We start from the raw sequence: 25000 nt of genomic DNA, 5'->3' as shown, positions 1-25000 counted from the left end.
AGGAGAAGGTTTCCTGCCTCGGGAAAAGAAACCTGAGGAGGACCTCCTTTGGGAGGGCTGTAGTCCTGGGGAGACTAGTGTTAAACTAATTAGACTGGATTCAGAAGAAAAAACGTTTATACTTTTAGGGGCTTTTATGTAATGTACACAAACGTCTAGAGAATGGCGAAATGGTTGACTGAGGCGTGATCGGCTCATTGAATCGACACATCTCATCTGGGTCTTTAACGTGGCTGAGTCCCGATCCATTGGCTGACGATCCTCCTCGTTTACCCCTTACTGCCCTATCATGAGACTCGGTGCTTTGGGACCATAAACAGCCCTAGGACATCAACATTTCATCATTCATTTCATTTCTCTTCTGGCTCCTCTATTATATTCTCTCGGTTTAGTCTGAAAGAAAGGCAAAGCATAATAGACGGGGTTCTGGTTCCGGTGGTAGACTGGGGATTCATTCCACTTGGTGCTTAAATCTTTAATGGGGGTGAAAGTGGCAACCTCGAAGCTCTAGTCACTATCTTTCCCCAGATGAGGTCACACAAAGGGAATTAAGTCTATGGCTCACTGCTGAAAGCCCTCGCATTTACAGTACTGGGAATGTTACGAGCTGGGTGTCGTTGACCACTCTGCCCACCATGCACTCAAATCCCAAGCAGTGCAGTTAGTGAGGCCCTCTTCACAACCCAGCAGTGGTGCCAGACAGGGTATAGAGCTACCAACAGAATCTCAACTCACTTGTTCTGCCAGAGAGGGTATAGAGCTACCAACAGACTCTCAACTCACTTGTTCCTCCAGACAGGGTATAGAGCTACCAACAGACTCTGAACTCACTTGCTCTGCAGAGTGGAAATAGAGCTTCCAACAGACTCTGAACTCACTTGTTCCTCAAGAAAGGGTATTCGGAGCTACCAACAGACTCTCAACTCACTTGTTCTGCCAGAGAGGGTATAGAGCTACCTACAGACTCTCAACTCACTTGTTCCTCCAGAGAGGGTATGTAGAGCTACCGACAGACTCTCAACTCACCATTTCCTCAAGAAAGGTATGTTGAGCTATCAACAGACTGCTCTCATACTCCCTTGTATAGTGGGGTAATGTTTGTTTTCACCACGTTGCCTTCAAAGAGAGTGAAACAGATGTTTGCCTCTTCAAATGTCTTGATGAACTATAGTTTGTTTGTGTAAGTTTGAACGTACTCTAACGCTACGCATGCGGCATTGTTCACATGCTCCATTACGTTCTATCTTCAGTCTCGGGTCAACCTCCATTTTTATTTATATTCTTCCTCAGTCAGGTTAGGACTGGTTCCGACGGTGGTATGCTGACGTGTGGTGGTGCACTGGCCCCGTGTCTTCGTACAGACAGTGTTATTTGGAACCAGCTCACATAGTTGCTCTTCACATTCAGCGCCATTGTTTACTACTACTGCTTCGCTGTGTCCTGTCACGGTTTTCGGTATAATGCCCCACGATTTCCGTTGGTAGTGCCCCTTGCCCATCCGTAGACTCAAGGCCGAGGGAGACGTGCCCGAAGGGGACACCAAACCAACGCAGGATTCGTGCAGCAGTCCTCATTCGTGTGCGATTATTTGTCAGGCGTGGAGTACATCATGTCCTGAATCCAGAACACACTTATTGCCAAAGAGAGAAGCACTGCTTGGGACAACCTTTTCCCAAAGCAATACTTATACGTATACTTATATCCCGCTGACAACATAATGTGTAACCTATGCAAACACAGTGTGCCACCAACATGCAAAAGCAATTTCCTCTCACATTAAGAGCTCAATTCTAAGGCATACAGGCATAGCTTCACTGAGGTGTGTTCTAATGCTCTGTTTTCAAAGGGTAGTCGTAGAACCAACTCACAAGGACAACACTGCAGAATGGTGTTTCTTATTTATTATGAAATTGGTGCAAAATGACATCACTTGCAATAACAAGCCAATAACCCTTATTGGAACTGGCTGGCACCGATACCGATAAGAAAAGGAAACTTTGGTTTGTCACTCACTTTTTCCCTACACAAGCATTTAAGACGAGATTATCTGAACCAACAGCTCTTATTTATAGTAATAATAATTTATGTTTAAAGAATTATCACGCTCCTCACCATGTATTAATATGAATTTAAGGTCACGGCAGATCTGCCAAGAGCAGTTTGAGTACTGAAATAGATTGATTGATGTATTAGTCAGTGCCTGTTTCTCCACACTGGAATATAGGCAAATATATTGCCTGTCAAATATATAGCCTGTCAAATCAATTGCCTGTGAAATGGATCACACAGCGAAGCATTTGAAAGCCTGCTTCCTAACGTCCTCCATAGAAATAAAACCTAGGGATGAATCTTATAGTGGCTGGGAGTTAGATGCACGTGTTCAGAATAATCCAGTAGTTTGGGATGACACAACACTCTGTCTTGCTACAATTTAAGATATTATGTTCAATGTTTGTGTGTTTTTATGTGTCTGTTTTTGACAACTAACAATTCTGAAGCCATAACGTGAAATTCACCTAATTCTTCACTTTATGAATTTGAAACAGGAAGTGAATATGAAGTGAATCACCGCTTTCCCCTCAGAATCATAAAGCCTTCCTTCCTCCCATCCTCTTCATAATGAGTCGGGTGGCGAGGGCATTGGGTAGGTAACATCAAGGTAACCTAATGTAACGTGATTCGATTCCATCCCATCTGCCTTGCAGACTGTAGGGAGATCAGATAACTTCAGTCTTAGAATAATAGCATTGGATTCACCCAAGACACAGTCTCCCAGAGCATCTCCCTGACTTACAGCAGACAGACGGCTGTGGCGTGTGTAACATATTTCACTCAAATGGTAGACAGATCATTGGAGACTAATGTTATTTCACCGTAGCTTCTCCTCCATTAGAGTCTTACTTAATTAATAATTCCATCTAGCCATAAACTTATCCACTTTATACTATTCTGTCTATTTCATTAACAGTTGAGTAGAGATTTGACATTTTAATGAAACGACAAATGCAAATTCAATAGTTTTGTTGAACAGCATGAAAGAAGAATTAGTTTTAGCCATGTTTGTTGATCAAACAGGCAGTGTTCCTCTTTTTACAGGCAGGCCTGGAGTTAGACATTCCAGCCTGTAATGCAGAACTTATGCAGTGTGTGACTCATGTTTTCTAAGTGATGTAAATATATTGGCCCTTGGAATAAATAGTGAGCATGTATTTGCATAGGTGTGTGAAGGCTCATATGTATGCCCTCTATCACAAAGAGCGGTCTCACAAAACACCGGAGGTGACACTGACATATGGAGTCTGGCCATCCCATAATACATCAGGTCAATGGATGGTTCGTCATCAATCATAAATGCACCACTGCCAAACGTCAATAGAATGACACATCACTGCATTTAGCTTGGCCACAAACTGTGTCAGTTCAACGTCCACTGGGAGAGAACCAGTTTGAGTTCATCTGAAGTGGTATAAGGGCCCAGTGGGGCCTACTGTGCCCACTGGGGTTTCTTTAAAATGATTACGATTGAAAAATCATTTTTCTCTGAGGATCTGAATGATTGAATGCCTATGGTGCCAGCCTGGTGACCTCAGAGGTTCATAATCCCAGTAAACGTGTGTCTTGTAGACAGGTTCCACAGGATATTGCTTTAAGAGGCCTGCACTGGCTTGAATGCACGTGTTACTCGTAATGAAATAGGCTGAATCCATCAACACATTATTTGTGTAAACACACATTATTTGTGTTTGCTTTTGCCCTCTCGTTGTTTCACAGCTCACTGCTCATGTCATTTCGTGGATCGTGTTTGGTCCACATAAATATATGATTGAATACATTATTGAAACATAATTTCTCTTATGTTTGTTAGAATAACAATAAAGGTATGCAGACCCTCAGAGAGCTCCAAGTAAATATGGAGTAGTGAGAAGGGATGAGGTTTATACATGTGTTTATTCAGTGCATGGCGTTCTTTAATCACGCTTCATTAACAGTGTTTTTCATTTAAAAAGAAATAACAAAAAACTCTTATAAACCTCAGTTGTCTAGTTTACTACTGTGAGTTTAAATTAAAGTGAAAGGGAAATCCCGCAATTATGGCAAACAGCACAATAAGTTAGCAATGACACATTAGGTTTCTGTACCAAAGAACACAGATTTACAACAAAAATACATGGTTTAGGAGTAGACTAAACATTACAAATTGCATGTGTGGACCGTAATGGACTGTTTTACAGGACAGTGTGTCTTTCACAGGAGATTCAGCAATATTTACTTAAAAAAATCATACAAAGGCATTGATTTACTTTGTTGTCATATACAAAAATCATCATATTGTAACTGTGAACATGTTTTGTTGGCCTACATAGAGATTCTCAAAGGAAAACGTGGACAAAGTGTTAGTGTGATTTGCCACATTGTTATATTTTTCTTTTGTTTTCTATGGCATTTCACCAACTTTTTGAATGTTTTATTGCCTATCAATTCTGCCATAATCCATTCATCCTATATAATCTCCCTAGCCCGTTGAAGCGTGAAAGCAATCCCTCAGATTTGTTCGAACCTCTGTGGACGAGGAAACACTGCCCCCTTTGGTAGAAAAGTAGAAATGCAACTATGTAACTAATATAACTGCGGCACAAAACGCTGCCCAATGAGAACGAATACTGCTGGGGTTGTGTTCAGCTTTATACAAAACTATGAAACTACATTCCGCTGCTACAAGAACACTATCGTTAAAATGTTAAACACATACACAAGGACAAGTCAGAGAGGGAAAATAAATAGAGAAAATAAATAACACTGCCGTCTCCTGTTCTTTTGATAATGTCTGAATCTAGAGAGAGGATCCTAACTCAATAAATATGAAAAATAATAAGTAAAAGATGATAACGATAATTTAGCAGATTATCACGACGTAACTTTAAAGAAGGAGACATGATAACGGCCCACCATTTTGGTCTGATAAAGTCAGTCACATTTATATCGAAAAATATTTTTTCACATTGAGAGGGACAATAAAATATTAAGAGGGACAATAAAATATACTTTTACTGTACATCATGACACCAAACTATTTTGGAGTGTGACGATTTTAGGAATCTACTGCTTCTTGATGACATGTTCAACAGATCTGAAGAGAAATTCCCCACATTCCCACCTCACACGATTGAAGATAATAAAAATACTGACCCCAGCGCTACAGATTAGCAATTATGGTGGTAAGAAAAGCAGTATAAAAATAAGACTAAAAGACCAAAATGCCCTTTTGAAAATTTCTTAAAATCTCCAGACAAATAGGAGAGGAAATAATTCACAAATGTTGTACTTTCATTTCTTGTTAGAAAACCCCCAAATACTGAACTTTGATCAATTCAGTGGCAGTGAGAAGAGAAGAGGGGGATTGTGGGAAATCCTGGGCAATACTAGGCAGCCATGTTGTGGAACACCATCCATCTTCAACGGAACTCCAGGAAAAGAAAACAAATGGCAGGTCAAAATGCTTGGCTCCAGGGCCGAGGCGGGGGTCCTGCCTGCGGTCTGGCTGCGGGGACGTCCGGGGCGGTGGGTCAAACCGGGAGGGGGGGGGGGGGGGGAGAAGGGAGACGCTAGGGGCAGGAGAGCCGGGCTCCAGGACATGGTTGTGACTCCGCTGAACCCAGAGAAAGAGACAATAGGAAGTCTGGTTAGTAAACAATGAGGAACACAAACCATTAGAGCTGGGACGTTCACCAGCAGCGCAGTGTTTACTGGCCAGAGTGGGCCGGCGAGTAAACAGAGGACACACATTGCCAGACCGCCGTGGACACTTCATACCGCACTAACAGAACCCAAATGAAAGCCACATGGGCATGGCTCCGTCGCGCCTCCAGCGCTAACGGCCTTGTGGCCTGGAGAGGAGGACCAACAGCTGGGCTTGGTGTTATTGCTCTCGGCTCTCCTGCTCACGTCTATAGTAGAGCTAAGGCTTAAGGTGTCTGAATCACGCAGGATTGTCATCGCACAGTTTACACGATATTTGTACCGTTAATGGCGCTGTTAAAATGATCGGGGCAATCCCTCTTCAGAAGCTCAAATGCATGTAAGGTCGTCAGCATTAGAGAGGCATTCCTGATGCCTCTCTAATCTCAATCACAAAGAGCTATTGAGCCAGGTAGGATTAAATATCCAAAGAATGTGTCCTGCTGTCTTGGTGCTATCACGGATAGAAGTAGGGGTTCCACAAGTACAAAAAACATTGACATTTACAAAGATGAATTGTACCCAAAATGACCCTTTTTTCATGACAGCCATGCAGATCAACTGAACGCAGAACGTGTTGTATTCCCATGTTACCCAATGTTAAGCAAAGAAAAGAAAGAACATAACATAAACAAAAGTATATGAAATAAACAAAATTGTATTTATTATTATAATTAATTCCTGCATTAACAGCTGTGTTCCATTGAGTTATCCCATGACCTCCAGGCCCCTTATCCCCCAGGGTCAAGGCTCCTTACCTCCCAGGGTCCAGGCCCCTTACCTCCCAGGGTCCAGGGCCCTTATCTCCCAGGGTCCAGGCCCCTTACCTCCCAGGGTCCAGGCCCCTTACCTCCCAGGGTCCAGGCCCCTTACCTCCCAGGGTCCAGGGCCCTTATCTCCCAGGGTCCAGGCCCCTTACCTCCCAGGGTCCAGGCCCCTTACCTCCCAGGGTCCAGGGCCCTTATCTCCCAGGGTCCAGGCCCCTTACCTCCCAGGGTCCAGGCCCCTTACCTCCCAGGGTCCAGGCCCCTTACCTCCCAGGGTCCTCCCAGGGTCCAGGCCCCTTACCTCCCAGGGTCCAGGCCCCTTACCTCCCAGGGTCCAGGCCCTTACCTCCCAGGGTCCAGGCCCTTACCTCCCAGGGTTCAGGCCCCTTACCTCCCAGGGTCCAGGCCCCTTACCTCCCAGGGTCCAGGCCTGCTCGGGGCCTCTCTAGTCCGGGCTGATCTCCGTCTCCTGGTGGACCACCACCTTGGTGACGGACATGTCTGGGTGCTGCTCCTTGGCCTCCTTGATGGCCTGGGCCAGGGCCTGGGGGGGGACACAGAGCCATAAGAGGGGGGGGGAGGGGCCACAGTAGCTCAGGAGGTAGAGCGGGTTGACTGCTAACCGGAAGGTTGCTAGTTTGATTCCCGGCTCCTCCTAGCGTAGAGTGTAGAAGTGTCCCTGAGCAAGGCACATAACCCTGACTGCTCCTGACGAGCTGTCTGTCGCCCTGCGTGGTTGACCCCACCGTCGGTGTATGAATGTGTGACTGAGTGGTTCTAAGTCGCTTTGGATAAAAGCGTCGGCAAAATGCCCTGAATGTAAATGCGGAGCCTCAACACGTAAACACACGTGGTCCGCTCATGTTGAGGATCAACAGATACGGTGAAGCAGCAGAAGATAAGACAGCACTGCGGAAGGATTCATCAGGGCAGTTTCTGGTGTTTTACCGTATTCAATGGAAACGTTCAACCGCTATTTAATAAGCAGAACACAGAGTTCCTGGCATGAAAGCTGCCATAAATATTTTGCCTGTGAAGCCCTTTGAGACTGTAATGGTGATTAAGGGCTATACAAAGTCAAATTGAATTGAATTGAACAGATTATTCCTCTTACAATGCTAACCTAGCACCTAGCAACAGTGCTAACCTGCTACAGAAAGCTAGCAGAGAGGAAGCTAGCGCACGGCCGGGAGAAACCAGAGATAAGGGAGAGATGTCAGCGGCTCCTCACCTTATCGTGATCGATCTCTGTGTCCCCGGTGATCACGATCCTCTTCTCGATACGGGTCTCTGAGACGCCTCCTTTCACGGTCTGAAAGGAGAGCACAGCTTAGGAACAAACCGTCACACCCTACAGCGCTATGCTTCAGTCCTCAAAACTGTTTGATCTTTGATGGATGAAGTGGCCGGATCTTCGGAACAGAACCTTATCCAAGTTCAGTCAAACTTTTCTGTGTCCCTCAAACTTTGGTGAAAAAGGTTTTAGAATAGGAGGGGTTGACGTTTGAAGAGTCCGGGGGCCAGTGATGATGGGGCTCTAGGGAAAAGACCCTGAGAGCTCAAAGCACTGCAACAAATTGTAAGTGAGTCACCTAGTCAACGGCTCGGTGAAAATACTCAATCCAGGAAGCCCCCAAGCAGCAGACACATGCTTACAGAATCACGGAACTAACAAGTGTGTGTGCTTGATTGTGATTGGCCAGACAGCGGTGCAGCGAGCAGGGTGGGGCTACCTTGGTGATCTGCGTGGTGGTGGTGCGGCTGACGGTCTCTGAGGTGATGGTCTGGGCGTTCAGCAGCATGGTGGAGTCCCTCTCGTTCCCCATGGTGTCTGCCGACTGTGAGAGAGACACCTTTTGGATGTTAGACGACACTGAGTTGGAATCATGCAGCTACGACAATGAAGTACAGTCAATCCATTCTGATGATGATGCTGGGACACTCTGGGATACAGATAATCACTAAGATCTCCGCTGTATGCTTTAAAGTTAGGTCCTTGAGATTGTCAGGTATATCATCATCTTAAATCTAATGTTGGACCATCTGTGTGCTGGTTAAGAAAGAGCCCCCCATACAGAACCACTTGGGGCGATTTTCCCTTTGGCCGTTACGAACCGTACGCCTCGCTGACTTGCGTTTCCACGACCAGTTTAAGCAAGCATGTTGAATAAAGCTGTTTGATAAAACTGATTTATTTCAGATTAGTCTTGGTGTAAAGACAATATTTCACACTATTAGATCGCTGTAATCAATTTCAACATGAATTATTCCTAGTATCAAGGACATTGTGTGGCACCCGGGGAATTGAATAAGATTTCACTAGGCTATAATCTAAAAAATGGATAGGCAATGCAAGTGTGAGTTTTGTGTCATCAACTCAAGACGAGTGCGTCATCAGTTAATGACACGCCTCACACCATGGGACTGGGGGAGGCAGGATTGTAACACAGTGGGACTGTGGGAGGCAGGATTGTAACACACAATGGGACTGGGCGAGGCTGGGCTTTAACACACAGTTGGACTGGGGGGGGGCCTGGTGGCCTGACAGCCAGAGTACTCCTCACCTGCGCTGACTCGTACAGGATGGTTTTGGTTTCGGTGTGCATGATGGGGACGTCCTGGTTGGCCAGCGTCCCGCGCAGAGAGTTGGTGACGTCGGAGATGGTGATGGTTTGAGTCCTTTGCACTGGAGACTAGCGGCAGAGGGGACGAGAGACACACAGTCAGGGCGTTGTGCGGAGTCACATCCACCCCCCAAACTAAGACGCAGACACAGAGTTCGAGGGCAAACTCACTGCCAGACTCAGTGTCTCAGTTTGCACCGCGAAACCAACCAATGACTTAATCCAGAACGATATTAGTCCTCTTCATATTGGTATGCCGTGAAGTGATTTAGTTTGAATCATTTAATTATGTTGTGGGAAACAAGAGCTTGGCTCAAACTCTACAGAGTGAGAGAATGGATTTTGTTTAATTTCGGAATACAATCACGTCCATGTTTTGAACTGAAACTTTACGCATGAGGCCTCTTCACCGCGGTTCAGACTTGCTCTGCCCTTGGGGCGGGGCGGGCCCCGCTGTAACTCGGGCTCAAGCGTTTGACCTTGACCCTGAGTAACAGCGCCCCCCTAAGGGCCAATCGATGTCAAAGCTTTTGGAAACCTGTTTACCGGGAATAAATATGTTGTTGACAAGTCTTTTGTGCAATAAGGGATTAAGCTATAAAAATGTATCATAACAATAATAATAATATCCACTTAAAAGTCAACAGGTGTCCACAGAGTCTGTGAATACCTGATCAATAAATAGATACATCATAAGTAAAAGCCAAGTATATTGTGAAGTCCTGACTGAAAAGAGACTAGATCGGGGTCTACTGCAGCAGTGACTCATTATAGTAAGACGGCTTGCTTTAGGGCAAAGCTTTTCAAAATAAGAGCTCCCTGCGGGACGAGGATGGAGCTTGAAAGTAACCCCGGCTCACAAGACTTCTTCTGAATGTAACTTTTCATCTATCATCTCAAACCTGCATGTGGAGGAGAACGTGAATTAATGATCTCTCTTATCGCCGTTCTAATGATATGATAATCAATACAAAATATCAGAGTCACCTCTGTGATCTTAAGGATTGGGGTTAGATGGAGAGACAGAGAGATGATATATACATATATAGATTATATATAGATGAGACAGAGCGAGAGAGAGAGAGAGAGAGAGAGAGAGAGAGAGATGGAGAGAGTGCATTATCTTATTTAGGGTGCCTCGTGTCGGTAATCTGCTCATACTTATCCCATAATATGTAATAAAGACATGAACAGATGTTAATTTGGTATCTTTAGTACAACACTGACCATTAACCAGATATGACATAAATCAATATATTTACACATTCAATATTTGATACATTTCTTTGTATTGTTGGATAATGAGAGATTGCCTTTCGTAACACACTGCAGACTTCAGGCTCAGCCCCATTGCTCCTGTATTGTGTGTCAGGGGACAGTGGCCTGGTTCCCATTGTAGTCAGCATTCACTCACAATAACCTGTTCATCAGAGACCGCCTCTCCCAGTTCACTTGTGGATCACTACTAACCATTATTTAACTGAAGTTATGCCTATAAAAGGGCAGAAGGAAACAGCTGACCAAATAAGACAAAAAATAAATAAAAATGAAAACCTTGATAGTGATTTCTTTATAAATGTTTCACAGTGAAAGTACAGAGAAGTCTCTAAAATATGGGACACATTTTCTTTTTTGCTGCTGCTCACTGTGCTGTGGTTCCCGTCCTTGGAGTGACATTTTGTCCGCGGCCCCTGGGGCCACTGCCCAGGGGCCACTGCCCAGGGGCCACTGCCCTGGGGCCACTGCCCAGGGGCCAGCCACTGCCCTGGGGCCACTGCCCTGGGGCCAGCCACTGCCCTGGGGCCACTGCCCTGGGGCCAGCCACTGCCCTGGGGCCAGCCACTGCCCTGGGGCCACTGCCCTGGGGCCAGCCACTGCCCTGGGGCCACTGCCCTGGGGCCACTGCCCTGGGGCCAGCCACTGCCCTGGGGCCAGCCACTGCCCTGGGGCCAGCCACTGCCCTGGGGCCACTGCCCGGGGGCAGCGTTTGGGATGTGTTCACGGAGCAGTGGCCCTGGTGTAGGATGCTAAAGGAAAGGTCACTCCGGGATGAGACCGTAGGATTCACAAGGAAACGCAGGAGGCTGCTCTGTTTTAATGTGCAGTGTGTTCAATTAGAGCTGCTTAGCTCATGATAAGAATCTGAGCAGGGACGTCATCAGAAATATTGAGTGTTTGTTGTTCGCAAAACAACATTTCTTATGTGTCAGGACGAGAACCTCAACAAAATGAAGATTATTGTTTTTCCATTCATACTGTAATTCTGAGAATTCTAGACCCACATGAAAGGGGAGCAAAGTTGCAGAACTCTACGCTACACTTAGAACATGTAGGAATACGGGCATGCATCCTTCACAGGTTTCGAAGATAAACAACACAATTACTATGCAGCATCTATAAATTCAATTAGTTCCCAGAGTCCACCTCTATGCATTCAATCCATCAAATCTCTATTAACGTTCCTCAACCAAGGAACTGCACTCTGTGTCTTCATGTCAGAGTCTCTGCGTGTGTCTTTTGCATGGCTTCCAACCTAGTTTTTAGTTTAATGCAAATACTATATGAATAATCATTAAAGAGCTTGTCAATTGAACTAGAAATACTAATTCGAAAAAACACTCCAATTGACATTCTCCCCATCTTGAGAGTCAACATTTTCAGTAAAATCACAAAATGAAAACTAAATCAATATGTTCTTTGGGAGTGATCTAGAAGGACTGGGAGCCAAATTAAAACATTTGAGATGTCAAGAACGGATCTTCCTGTAATGCAACATTTTGGCAATTCACCTACCACTAAAAACATGAGTGTCAAAGAGCGGAACAGTGAAAGCTCTCAGACACTTCTACATCATCCCAGTAGTTTTGGAAAGGGGCAGGGCAGTGATTTTATAACCACACAGATTTGATTTGCAAGCGGCATATGTACCATGTTTCTATCAGTTTGGTCCCTGGAGGTTCAGGTAAACAAAGACCACTGTGAAGTCTTGTGAGGAGCGTTGCTTTAAGGCCATTGCATAATCCACAAGTATCACTGACCCCAGACCAGCGCGTGGATATATCACAAAAACAAGTTCAACGTCCAAAACCCAGAACTTATGCACAAAAGTCCAAAAATCATTTTCAGCATTTCAGAACTTGGGTAACCCAGTGACACTAAATATTACAGGTCACGTTCGATCTTGCTTGACGACAACATTAAGCTAAGTATGGCTGAGCATTTTAGGATTGTATGTTGCAGAACTAGCAGGAAATAGCTATTTAACCTCCTTCACCACCACTGTCCGTCTCCGGTCGCTAAAGAGCGTAGAAATGTCTCTTAAGTCCACGTTGTCCCAGACGCACTGGGTTTAACGTGGGTCGGACACAGCGCTGTGTGAGTGTGGCTAAAGGTGTGTATGGGGGGGGGGTGGTGTGTGTGTGTGTGTGTGCGTGCGCGTATGCGTGTGTGTGTGTGTGTGTGCCAGTGAGTGTGTTTTCAGAGGAAGATCATCCACAGCATGGTCAGCGCCACCACCAGGAGGCCGGAGGACAGGAGGAAGGAGAGGCGTGACTGGGGCAGCCTGGCCGGGGGGGGCCCGCCCCAGACCCCCAGCTGATCCTCCTCCACCACTGGCACCCTAAGGGCGTGGCCCCGGCTCGGGGCTCGCTCCTCCTCTTCCTCCTGCGCCCTCGCTCCCACTACCTCCTCCTCACTATCCACCTCCTCGCTCTCTCCCGGCGGGGCCGGCGCGTGGGCGGCGTGGCTCCAGAGCAGGGGCGGGCCCCTGGGGACCGGGGCCCCCCAAGCGCCCACCACTCTTACCTTGTGCACGGCAGCGGCCAGAGGGCGACTCCTGCCTCGCTGGGCGTCGCCCGAAGGGAGACCAAGAGAGACAGAGACACAGTCGATGGGTGAGCAAGAGGGGGGATGGCAGACAGACAGGAAGGCAGACAGGGGGAGGGGTAGATGGCAGACAGACAGGACACACAGGGGGAGGGGGGGGGTGGCAGACAGACAGGACACACAGGGGGAGGGGGGTGGCAGACAGACAGGACGAACAGGGGGAGGGGGGGTGGCAGACAGACAGGACACACAGGGGGAGGGGGGATGGCAGACAGGGGGAGGGGGGGTGGCAGACAGACAGGACACACAGGGGGAGGGGGGATGGCAGACAGACTGGCAGACAGGGGGAGGGGGGGTGGCAGACAGACAGGACACACAGCGGGAGGGGGGATGGCAGACGGACTGGCAGACAGGGGGAGGGGGGATGGCGGACAGACAGACAGACAGACAGACAGGCAGACAGGGGACACACAGTTGGAGGGGGGGCTGGCAGACAGACAGGCAGACAGGGGACACACAGGGGGAGGGGGGATGGCAGACAGACAGGCAGACAGGGGACACACAGGGGGAGGGGGGATGGCAGACAGACAGGGGACACACAGGGGGAGGGGGGATGGCAGACAGACAGAGGACACTGGGGGAGGTCAGGAGGTGGGGCAGGGTGTATGTGGTCTCAGAGGAAGGTGAGAGGTTTAGGCTTGAAATGTCAGAGAGAGAGAGAGCGGGCTCCAGCGTGGAGGAGACAGACGGGATCAGGATCTTGCGTGGGATCCGCGTCGTTTGCTCCCGTTCCGTACGTGTTTCATAAGCTTAGCTAAGCTAACAGTGCGCCTTCATCACACTCTATGCGGGGTGGCTTTTCAAACCTATTCAAACCATTATGAGAGAAAGCAACATTTGATATCGCAAAAATATCGGCGCACTTAGCAAAGAGGGCCGCGTGTGGATAAGCAAGGGATGCTTTGCATGGATAAGGAGTTGCAGTGGGGACATCGTTCAAAACATCTCTCCAATATTGTCTCCATCTGGAGCTCGGCCCGACACATGGGCGTCCACCTGTGAGAATCAACACGTCTGGCCAGGTCAAAGTCCACCACAGTACTGCTCTTCAAACGGTGTCAGTGCTGTCACCATGACAACCAGAGGAGGGCTGCAACGTGGCACCGGCAGGTCCTATCCATGGAGGGCGTGGAGCAGGTATCCACACAGAAACAGAGGAGTCCTCCCACTTTCTTTTGTTTTTTGCCCCAAAAGAAAGATGAACCGGTGGGGTTGGACACAGTTCAACAGAGAGAGCACTAGGACAGCGGGAGGACGTCCGGGATTGGCTGAAGCAAACTACGGTTGCGGTGGCAGGAGAGGGAGAGAGAGAGAGAGAGAGGGAGAGAGAGAGAGGGAGAGTGAGGGGACAGCGAGAGGCCAACGGTCCGTGCCCTCGCGGCAGCGGTTTTCGGAGAAGGCATCCTGTGGCGGCTAAAACGTTAGCTTAGTGCAAACCGTCGTGGCAGTGCAATGTCTTACAGATGTGTAGAGAGGAGAGGGGCCGACCTCAAGGGAGCTGGCGTTCTGGTTACTGGGTGGCAGGACCGCAACGTGGCACTCTCCCGGACTGATCTGTACGTGGATACCGCCGCCTATCACGTGGCTGTGAGCCTGGAGGGGGCGGGGCCTACGCCAGGACTCAGGAGGGCCTCCAACGTGTGGGGTCATGCAGGGACACAAGGTGTATGTTCAAGGTTCTTTTGTTCGTTTTTTCTTGATCCTACTTTTTTTTGAACCACGTTTTTTACCCAGCAGTTTTACCTCCATTATGCAACAAGATGTGCTCTCTGTGTTTCTGTGTGTGTGTGTGTTACAATTTGTGCCATTCAAGGACATAAGTGTGGGCCGTGTGACCTCTGGGAGGGGGCGGAGCCTGCCAGGTCAGGTCTGGGACAGGAACTGCATCTTGAAGCTGTGAGCGGACGAGGACCGTGGGCCGGGGAGGGGCGGGGAGGAGGAGGGTCTACGGGCGGACCCCCGCAGGAAGGAGCCTCCTGCGCGGCCGGACGGGTGGAGGGAGCGGGGCAGGAGGGGAGGGGAGGGCGAGGAGGACGCGGTGGACGGAGACTCGAGGGGCGACCCGGGGCAGGACTTCAGGGGGGGGGGGGTATGACGGGATGGAAGAGAGACAGACGCACAAAACATGAGACCAGGTACACAGAGGTTGGTGAGGGACAGGTGAGGAGGACGATGACATTAGAAGGAAGAGGAGGAGGAGGAGGAAGAGGAGGAGGAGGAAGGATCAGTTTGTTTGTTGTTTTGTTCTCAGTTTTATTCATCTATATGTCTATATTTGATGTTTTTGGGGTCAGTCTCTCGCCGATCAACTCATTCAGTGATTGCAGGACTCATGCAGGTACAGTGGCGATCACCCCAGCCATGCGATTGGTCTGCAAGCAGGGGATTACAAAAACCTTAACAGCAGCCAATGAGAGGAGCTTGAGGTGCCAGGAGGGTGGGGTGAGGGGCGGGGTTTGGAGGAGCAGACCTGAAAGGTCGCAGGCCAGGCCAGCAATCTGGTAGTGAATGAAAAGCTGCTTCCTATTGGTTCATCCGCTGTTAGCCGCCATTCCAAAACAAAAGCCCATTCCTGTATGAGGTTTGAGCCCTTAACGCCAGGCGGTGGTCTTAACACACTGCAGTCAAGCCATAGCCAGATAGTGACAACAAACCGAGCCCCTTTACCTCAGACATGCCACCAACTGCGCTGTATGCAGGTACTACAGTGGACGTCATTACCTGCACACACACACGCACGCACACACGCAAACAGGCGCGCACACACACACACACACACACACAAAGGAATGCAAAGAGATTCTCTAGCAGACCACTATGTATACGTTCTGATAGATGATCTGTTATTGTTCCTGGTGGTACATTTCACCAAGAAAACACAATTAATAAATATCCCCCAGACACACAAATACCAGGAGAATAACGCTGGAGAAGAGGATCAAAGCAACGGAAAATAAATAAAAACAGCGCCATCAAGTTGAACAGACCCAAGTATACACCAAATCATCCCATAATAATAATCGCTTTCTCGAGTTGTGTCCGCCCCCCGACGCACATTTCCTATTCTCCCGATATGAACTGGACGAGTGCTGCTAGCCCCATCAGACCCCATCGGCCCCATCAGGGCCCCGTTAGGGCCCCATCAGCCCCATCAGGGCCCCGTTAGGGCCCCATCAGCCCCAACAGGGCCCCGTTAGGGCCCCATCAGCCCCATCAGGGCCCCATCAGCCCCAACAGGGCCCCGTTAGGGCCCCATCAGCCCCAGCACTGGGGGGACTGGGGGGGGGGGGGGAGGCGGGACACTCACCCCCGGCGGCATCTGGCCGTTGAAGCTGGCCGTGCGGAACGGGGAGTTGGTGGACAGGCGCTTGTCCCACTCGCTCTGGCGCGGCGCTGGCACCGACTCCATGAAGCTCCTCTTCAGCTCCCTCACGCTGGTGTGGTGCCGCATGATCTCCGTCTGGGTCTTGTCCACGTCCTGGACGGCACACACATGACGGGGGGTGGTGTTAGACCCTGGGGCGGGGCGCAGAGAGGACCATGGGGAGAACTGACGAGGACGACTAGAGGATGGCATGGAGTGCGGGAACGGATGACGGAACACAGCAGAGCCAAGCGAGTGCGAGAGAGGATGCGGGAGAACCAAGCATTGAGTTTGGGTCATGCAGCGACGCATGCTCTGAATGAATGGATGGGCTGGCAGTGATCCAGGGGGTGTTGGGACGTGTGACGGTGTTGTGACATACTATGGCAGGGTTCATAGGTCTGGTGTCCCACCGTGTTACGAGAAGACAGGCGCTCACTGTGGTTATTCATGCCTGTGTTCAGCGTTCAGAGGAGTACAGCTAGAATGGAGGGCTGCTGACCCAGCTGGGAACAACCTGGTTCTAATAATCTGCTTATTCTGCAGATTTAAGATCAATATCTACTGAAAGCAGAAGACACTTACGGAAAAGGGTCTTCTGGATATTCTGAAACCAGAACCATGTCCCAGGCGGGAACATGGTTGGCGTTACAGCATCATGCAGAACAGATCGTTGCATAAAGATTAAACGCTAAATAACGCTTTGAACTACATAAATGTTCACTCATCATTAACAGTTGAACATGTCGTTGGATCTTTTTCTTAAATTGGAAAGGGAAAAGTTTAGACACATGAATCCCCCCCCCCCTCCCCCCTCCCACACAGACACGCGCACACAAACACACACACACACACAAGCACACACGTGGAGGCACACACACACACAAATTGGACTGTGTTTAAGTGAGGAGAGTCAAGTTCAACATCAACACCCTGAGTGGCCACCAGATGGCGGACACAACCGCGTGAATGAAATGCCAGAGAGAAGGAATGTCAGCATGAAACGGTATGAAACAACTGGCAAACATTTTGAAAAATACACAACTAAGAGTGTTTTCAACTCAGTGTTTCTAAGAGTTTGTCTTAAAAAAACAGCGGTTGAATTCCTTGGCTAATTAAGGACAAGGCAACGTAGAAGAACATCTTTGAGGTCGATGCAGCATAACAGCTTTCACTGGCACTCGTTCTTTACAAATACATGTGCTCAACAGAGTTGGACAATGTGTGCCGTACGAAGCATCTTCTTTAAACGACGGCATTCCTCCTAGTGGTGTATTTGTCAAATGATGCCAACGCACGAGCAAGAAGACATGGAGTAGAAACAATGGAGCTACTTGCATTAGCGTTAGAAAGAAAAATAGTGCATGCCAGGCCGTTAGGGTTTAGTCGAAAACTAGGTAGCTAGAAAGATAGATAGAAATCACAACAAAAACAAATCATAAATGCAAAACACAACATCCATGCAAACAGAGAAACAGTTGACAAAAGATTAAAAGAGGAAGTGGGCATTCTAGAAGTTGAATACAAACCTCCAACATTAAATTGCTATGCCTGATATAAATAGTTTCTCCCTCTAGTTTCTTAGCTCGTTTCTGTGGGGACATAAGGAAGAGGGCGGCTCTTTGAGAGGTTGAAGACATTAGCAAATGTACTCATCCTGCTTCAGCAACCCAAGCAAAAAAGAAAGGATGTGACTGAATATATCAAATAATGGAAAGCAAATGAAGCTGCTATGGTTAACAAGGGGGGGGGGGGGGGGGGGGGGGGGGGGGGTTGTGAAGACAGAGCAGCCCCATGCAGGAGGAGCCATCGGCCCCATGCAGCAGGAGCCATCGGCCCCCCGCCTCTGAGAAGCACGTGGGGGTGCCACGGGCAGCGGGGGACAGCGGGGGACCGGGAACATGCACCGGCTGAGCCCCCGTATCTCACAGGGGGGCGGGGGGGAGGAGAACACTGCAGTGGGCATCACAGCAGAGCTGGGAGCGACACTCACACGCTCAGACGGGGCTTATATGTAGTATGAACATGACGTTCATGTCCATGTCCCTCACAGACACACATACATAGATACATTCATGTTGATATATATATATATATAAACATATATATATGATGTCACAGCTTGTGTCTGAGACACACTGCACCGGTCTCAACTGGGCTGCATTCCATTTGGCCGTGTATCCATCCAAACACGTGCTGGATGTCCCCCTGTGGCATCTGGTTTGCATAGAGTATGTTCTGGACTATTCTATTATTCTCTTCTGGATGAATCCAAGACACCACTAGGCATCATGGGATATAGTGTCGACATCGGTTGTGCACCTCTTCTTATTTGCATTATGGTTACACAGTGCTGCACCCTGTGGAGAATCAGATTTGTGCCCTTATATTATTACAGCCCATATAGTGCACTACAAAGGGCACGAGTGGAACTGGAACATGGCACTAGTGCTGAAGCCTCAAAGGTCTCCGGCTGCACACAAAATGGATGGGTTCCCAATTCAGAAAGAGAGCCGGCGTCCCATCAGCCTGCGGTGTTGGAAACACCAGTGCCGTGTCTGCCTGTCTTGCGCCCGAGCGGCACGCCGGCTAGCTTGAGACAGTGAGGTAGATATATATGCTCTTGTTTAGGGATCAGGAGCCTGGACTGATCTATGTCCCAATCAAACTTAGTCAGATACTGCTGCTGTTCATTTAAGTGTTGTCACGTTACGGTGTACTTATAAAACTTAAAAGTGTGACAATTGCCTAAAAGAGAATCGTTTCACAAACAATGGCTTAATCTGGTTCAAGAGTTCATTGAGAGCGCATAATTACATAATTTTGTGTTATAATGTGGATTTATACAAGAACAAGGGCCCTGTATTTAAATGTTTGAGTAGAAAATGTATTCCGTAGCATGCTCTTATACGGGGAAAGGTCAAACATTCATGGGTCTGCAGAACCAGGGACAAAACCAGAGAACAAACATCCACAGAATGAGCAACACAACACAGTGGCAGTCTGGGGCAGTCGGGCAGTCCGTGGCTCACGTTTGCATCACATCTTTTTTGAACATCCCTTTAAGAAAGAAAAGCACAACAAGCTTGAAGCATCATCTTAAGTGCGCAGATGTGCGAGCAGATGCAGAGAGCAGCGTATGAGTGAGTGATCAGTCGGCTGAAGAACTCATTCTAACCTTCCTCCCTCGCACCATCTCTGTCTTGTTTCTGTCTCGGGGGGAATGCTGCTTCTGCAACCCCCCCCCCCCAAAACAAGGAGGGAAAAACATCACAATCATGTTAGAGTCCGTCTTGAATCCATATAGATGCTGCGAATCATACGCAGAACCATCACTTTGATATTCACGTCAAGCACATTGAGCTGCTCTTTGACCTATATGTTGTGCAAGTGTTATAAACTGTTGGAATTGCGGCTGCTGTAAGTAAGATCTGAGGGTTGCAAATAACGGAAAGAAAACCGCAAAAGAGTGCAAGAATTTTCTCCCAAAACCCTTGCCTCCCTCTCTGCTCCTTCGGTGGATGGATCCCCCGAAACCAATCAGCGAAAAGAGATGCCCTGATTGGTCAGAAACAAGCAGGAAGTGGTCATGAATGTAAAGGATCTCCTACAGAGGCAGTCAACCAGAACAGATATTCTCTCAGAGCAAATCACTCACTAAGAATAGCTGTTGCAGGGGTTTTTGACAAATTGCCAAAATGATAGCTCCTAAATCGTACCTACAGCCCCTCTAAATGACACCCTTTGGTATGGAAGCATACTGTCCATGTGTTTACTGCTTTAGTCCACACATTCCTCACAGTCTCACAGTGCTCTCATCATGGGTGCGTTAGTGAGTACACACACACACACACACACACACACACACACACACACCTGGCTCTTCTTCTCTCTCTCCCCGTTGGTGGTGTTCAGGGCGGGGGAGGGCCTCCGCTCCCTCCTGGCCACCGACTGGTGGCACAGATAGAGCTCAGAACAGCGCCCCCCACAGGCCGCAGAGGGCTGCACCACAGCGAGTGGCCGTTAGGCGGCGGCGTGCTCATTGTTGTGTGTGGGAATAACATTGAGGCAGACGTGAAATCTGTGAAGCATCAATGCACAGTATCTCATCCCCAGGAGGGCGGTCCCTGAGGAGGGATCCTGAAGCCTCGGTCTCCCCCCCCCCCCCACTCCCATACCTTCATGTCCGGCGTGGACTCGGGTCGGGGGCTCTGGGCCTTGGTGGCTTCGGGGGGCCTCTCCGTCTTCACGTTGGTGGCCCTCCTGTCGGCGGAGCGCGACTGGCGCTCTTTAGGGGCGGCGATGTGGCGCTGCAGGCCCCGCGGGGCACCCCCGGAGGGCAGCGGCGAGGGGCCCGCGTCCGGCGACACGGGGGACATGATGGGCGCGCTGACGGGACGGCTGTTCTTGTCCGGGGTGGTCGCCATGGCTACGGAGAGACGTTGAGGGGGAGAGCGGACCCGGGTTAACCTCGGGTTAATGAGGGTCGTCTCATGTTGATGATGGAATTATTACCGGAATGATCGAGAACTAAAAGAATCACTGAGGCTTCACGGTAGAATCACAATGTTCCATAAATGGTGGTTCCTCTCCCTGCTCAGCTGCCCTGGAGCCGTCAGTGCCATGTCTGTCTGATGTCGAGGTTTGAATCTCGTCATGCTTAACAGAAGGTGCTCCAGGCAGTTAGTAGTAGTAGGCGAACACAATAACGCTAACTCCCCACTTTTACTCATAAACGGTGTCATCATTCTGTGTGCATGGATAGTTTTCAATGAGAAAGTGAAGTTTGGTACTACTCACAGGGAGCACATTGAGTGGTGAGGGAAGGGGACAGTGACAGAAGGCAACGCTGCACATTGAGCTGAGCCCTGGGGCGGGAGGAAGTGAACTTATTTGTATTGTTTTAAAGGACACAGTGCTGCTGGCCACCGCAGCACTCAGAGACAGACCAGGGCTTATTGGAGAAGTACCGGCGCAGAGCATCAAGGGACCCTCTGATTGCCTCCACCAGATGGCACATCGATTTGTTTTTGGCCCAAAAGGTAGACTGTCAAGTCACTGCAAAGTCCAACAGCAAATGGGGACTCATACTGAGTGTGTTTGAAGCATAAGAGTCAATCATGGTCCATTATAAAATGCACACAATGTGGAATGCCTTCCCCTATTTTCACCTCATTCACGCCCACTCTCTCTAGGAAGGGCGGGCAGTTGGACACAGGAGGATTTAATGGGTTGAATTCAAAACAGAGAGAGAGCAATAATGGATGTAAAGAAAGCTTCTTACACATGCCTGCATGTTCATGAACCATCTGTTTCAGCTGGATTATAAACACTATGAGATCTTAAAAATATTGTTTTGGGCTGAGAGTTCTAGGAAAGAGGGGGGCGTATTATCCCCATGGTTACGATCCTTGACAACTTTGTGATACTATATAAGTACCGTCCTTGTGTTTGATGCTATAATGAGCGATGTTGCATATGAAATGCACCACACAAATAGAAAAGGTGTCTGGGAAGCCTAAACTTTTCTCGGACGAACTCGAAAATACACAGCTGCCCAGAATGAGCTCCTAACATCCGCGCAAAACAAAAGTGTCCTCGCTGAACTTTCTCTCCGACGCCGCAGTCAACCGCTGCCCAGACAGAGCTCCACACGTCCACACAAACTGCGCTGCGTTTGTGCACGAAACCTAATGAAAAGAACGCGTTTTGGGGAAAACGTAGGATTTTACTCCTGTTTTCTCTAAATTACTTATTTCAGCAACAGTTACAAAATCGCATCATTACCAAGTTTAGAGCAAAAACAAATCAACAGCCCTTTAATATTAAATGGACTGTTCTAAAGGGGTTTTCTGTTGCCTTGCCCTAACGGATCAAAGGCCCAGATTTGAGGGAACTTTGGGAGAAAACTTTCCTTGGTTATGTTTTGAATCTAACTCTCACACTTCATTTGCGACTGACACCACTGAAATGTCAGAATACTAATGCACTCAATGCATAACAATAAAAAAGCGCTTTATTTTGCAATTTGATGAAAATTGCAAAATCACTTAAAACCTGTTTCCTATCTTGGATTTAACCAGGCACCATCTCATCCCATCTTCCCAACACTGAGGGTGCGGTGTGTGCGTACCTCCGTCCAGGCTCCGGGAGTTCCTCTTGCTGGACGAGCGCTGGAAGAGCGGGGCGGGGCGGTCGATCAGCGAGCTGGCCTGGCGCGTCTGGGCCTGCGTCCGCCCGCTGTACCGGAACTTGGAGCCCAGGGCCAGGAACTTCCTGGGCGTAGTGGCCACCTCCGTGGAGGTCAGCCTGCAGAGGAACACAGAATGGACCCCATTATCTAAAGCACCATCAGTGGAAGAGGAGGAAGATAGGTGGCTAGCTTTAGGACCAAGATAGGCAGCTAGTGTTGAGAAACTAGATAGATTGCTAGCGTTGGCACCAAGACGGCGGCTTGCGCAAATAGTTTCTTACCCAGTGAAACATATTGACTGGGTTTCACATAAGAAAGTCACCAAAGTAAATTCAAATATTATACATACACTATATATATATATACATATATATATTTTTTTATATTATATTATATCATATTACATATGTGTCATACCTGAAGAATGTATGATGCTCCACAGAAACCTTCCAGAGCTTCTTGGCCGCCTTGTAGTTGGGTAGCTTGAAGCCGATGGCACTTTCATATAGCTCCAGCTGAAGACACACAAGGCTTCACATTAGAGTGTGAGTGTGAGCGTGTGTGTGTGTGTGTGTGTGTGTGTGTGTGTGGGTGTGTTTGAGGGTGTTTAAAGCTGTAGTAGCTTGAAGAGAGCGTGTGTGAGTGTGTGTGTAAATGTGTGTGAATGTGAGCATGTTTAAAGATGCACTTCGCCAGTTACTGGCGACAGGAAAGTTTATGTGTGTGATTATGTGTGTGGGTGTGTGTGCATGTGTGTGCGTGGATGCTTGTGTTTGTATGTGTGATGTGTTTAAAGTTGCACTAGTTACTTGCGAACGGAGTTTGTGTGTGTGTGTGTGTGTGTGTGTGTGTGTGTGTGTGTGTGTGTGTATAAAGGTGACCTAGTTAGTAATGACAGATTGAGAGCCTGTGTGTGTGTGTGTGTGTGTGTGTGTGTGTGTGTGTGTGTGTTTACCTCAGAGGGCCTGATCTTGATGAAGAAGCTGCTGCGCTTGTAGGACACCTTCAGCACCTTGGGCCAGGGGAAGCGGTTGATTCGAAGCTTGTCTTTGTACACCATCAGCCCACTGGAGCACACACCCAGCGTGATGTCCACCCCGTCCAGGTCCTAAGGGGGGGGAGAGAGAGGGAGAGTGGTGGGGGGGAGAGAGAGAGAGAGAGAGAGAGAGGAGAGAGAGAGAGAGAGAGAGAGAGAGAGAGAGAGAGAGAGAGAGAGAGAGAGAGAGGGAGAGAGAGAGAGAGAGAGAGAGAGAGAGAGAGAGAGAGAGAGAGAGAGAGAGAGTGGTGGGGGGGAGAGGGAGAGAGAGAGAAAGAGAGAGAGAGAGAGAGAGAGGGAGAAGGAGAGAGAGAGAGAGAGAGAGAGAAAAGGAGAGAGAGAAATTATGGATATAAAGAAAGTAAGGTTAATGTATTTGTTTAAAGATTTTAAAAGCTCACGTAAAGGTTAAGCGCAATGTTCCCTATTGTTCACAAGGGGGTACTAGACTCCTTGAATGCCTCCATACTTAAAATCGTGTTTTGATGGAAACAGTTTGACCTAGTTTCTGCTAGCCAGGATAGCCTTGTGTTTTACAGACTTTTGGTGCCTTTCCAATATTTTATAATGCAGATACCACAAAACGTATCAAGTGTCCCAATGTGTTGATTGTGTCTGGGGCTGGAGAGCAGGCTGGCCTGCTGATGCAGGTGTCCTATGAGCAGGGATGGGGGTGATAGCCTTGGGTCCGGGCCGTGGGGGTCTACCGGCCTGGGGTCCGGGCCACAGGGATTTACCTTGGCCTGGTGGAGGTCCACTCCGTACATGGAGAGCTTCTTGGCGTTCTCCAGGAACATCATGTCCGCCTGCGCTGGGCTCATCGATCTAGGTTCCAGGTCAAGAGTTCAAGTTTATTTTCAGAAATAAAGAAACACGGGATTAGACTGAGCCCTGAAATGTTAAAGCTTAAAGCCCTGGGGACCATGTGAGAGAATAGATAACACAGATTAAATGTATACAGAAACACAAACACTCTCACACACACTCATACAAACACACACACACACACACACACACACACACACACACACATTCCCACGCTCACATACACAAAACACACAAATACTCACACAGACACACACACACAATCACACAAACCCACAAACACACACAAACACACGCACCCACACACAAATTCAGACAAACACACATGCACACTCTGACACACACACACACACACACAAACACACACACACACAAACACACACAAACACACACACACACATGCATTCATTCAGCTATAAATTCAGGCATAAGAAACACTTTTTAAAAGCAGTTATCTGAAAGCAGGACGGGTTCGAGCTTTCTCGTTGTGTTTGATTGATTCGATCATGCTTTGTGAAGGAGCGCCCCCTACTGACCTGTAGGTGCGATGCAGCTCCATCATCTTCTCCT

At 48.4% G+C, this 25000-nt stretch overlaps 1 protein-coding gene across 1 annotated transcript in view; it reads right to left on the bottom strand.

The window, feature by feature from the left end:
• LOC307084891 (protein 4.1-like) overlaps positions 1–25000 on the bottom strand; it is a gene marked incomplete at both ends in the record, with an annotated part of 47515 nt that overhangs the window by 17879 nt on the left and 4636 nt on the right. Inside the window, 16 exon segments of the mRNA XM_079749397.1 lie at positions 6895–6942; positions 6945–6989; positions 6991–7047; positions 7735–7815; positions 8237–8356; positions 9068–9196; positions 16320–16490; positions 17906–17968; positions 19555–19608; positions 20253–20327; positions 20555–20805; positions 22510–22685; positions 22987–23084; positions 23525–23677; positions 24343–24430; positions 24967–25000. The exon segment at positions 24967–25000 is cut by the window's right edge and continues 185 nt beyond it. Coding sequence (XP_079605523.1) covers positions 6895–6942; positions 6945–6989; positions 6991–7047; positions 7735–7815; positions 8237–8356; positions 9068–9196; positions 16320–16490; positions 17906–17968; positions 19555–19608; positions 20253–20327; positions 20555–20805; positions 22510–22685; positions 22987–23084; positions 23525–23677; positions 24343–24430; positions 24967–25000 — 1643 coding nt within the window.

Source organism: Pollachius pollachius (genome assembly GCF_949987615.1).
Source record: "Pollachius pollachius genome assembly, chromosome: 13".
NCBI lineage: Eukaryota > Metazoa > Chordata > Actinopteri > Gadiformes > Gadidae > Pollachius > Pollachius pollachius.
This window is presented reverse-complemented; position numbering and strand designations above follow the sequence as displayed.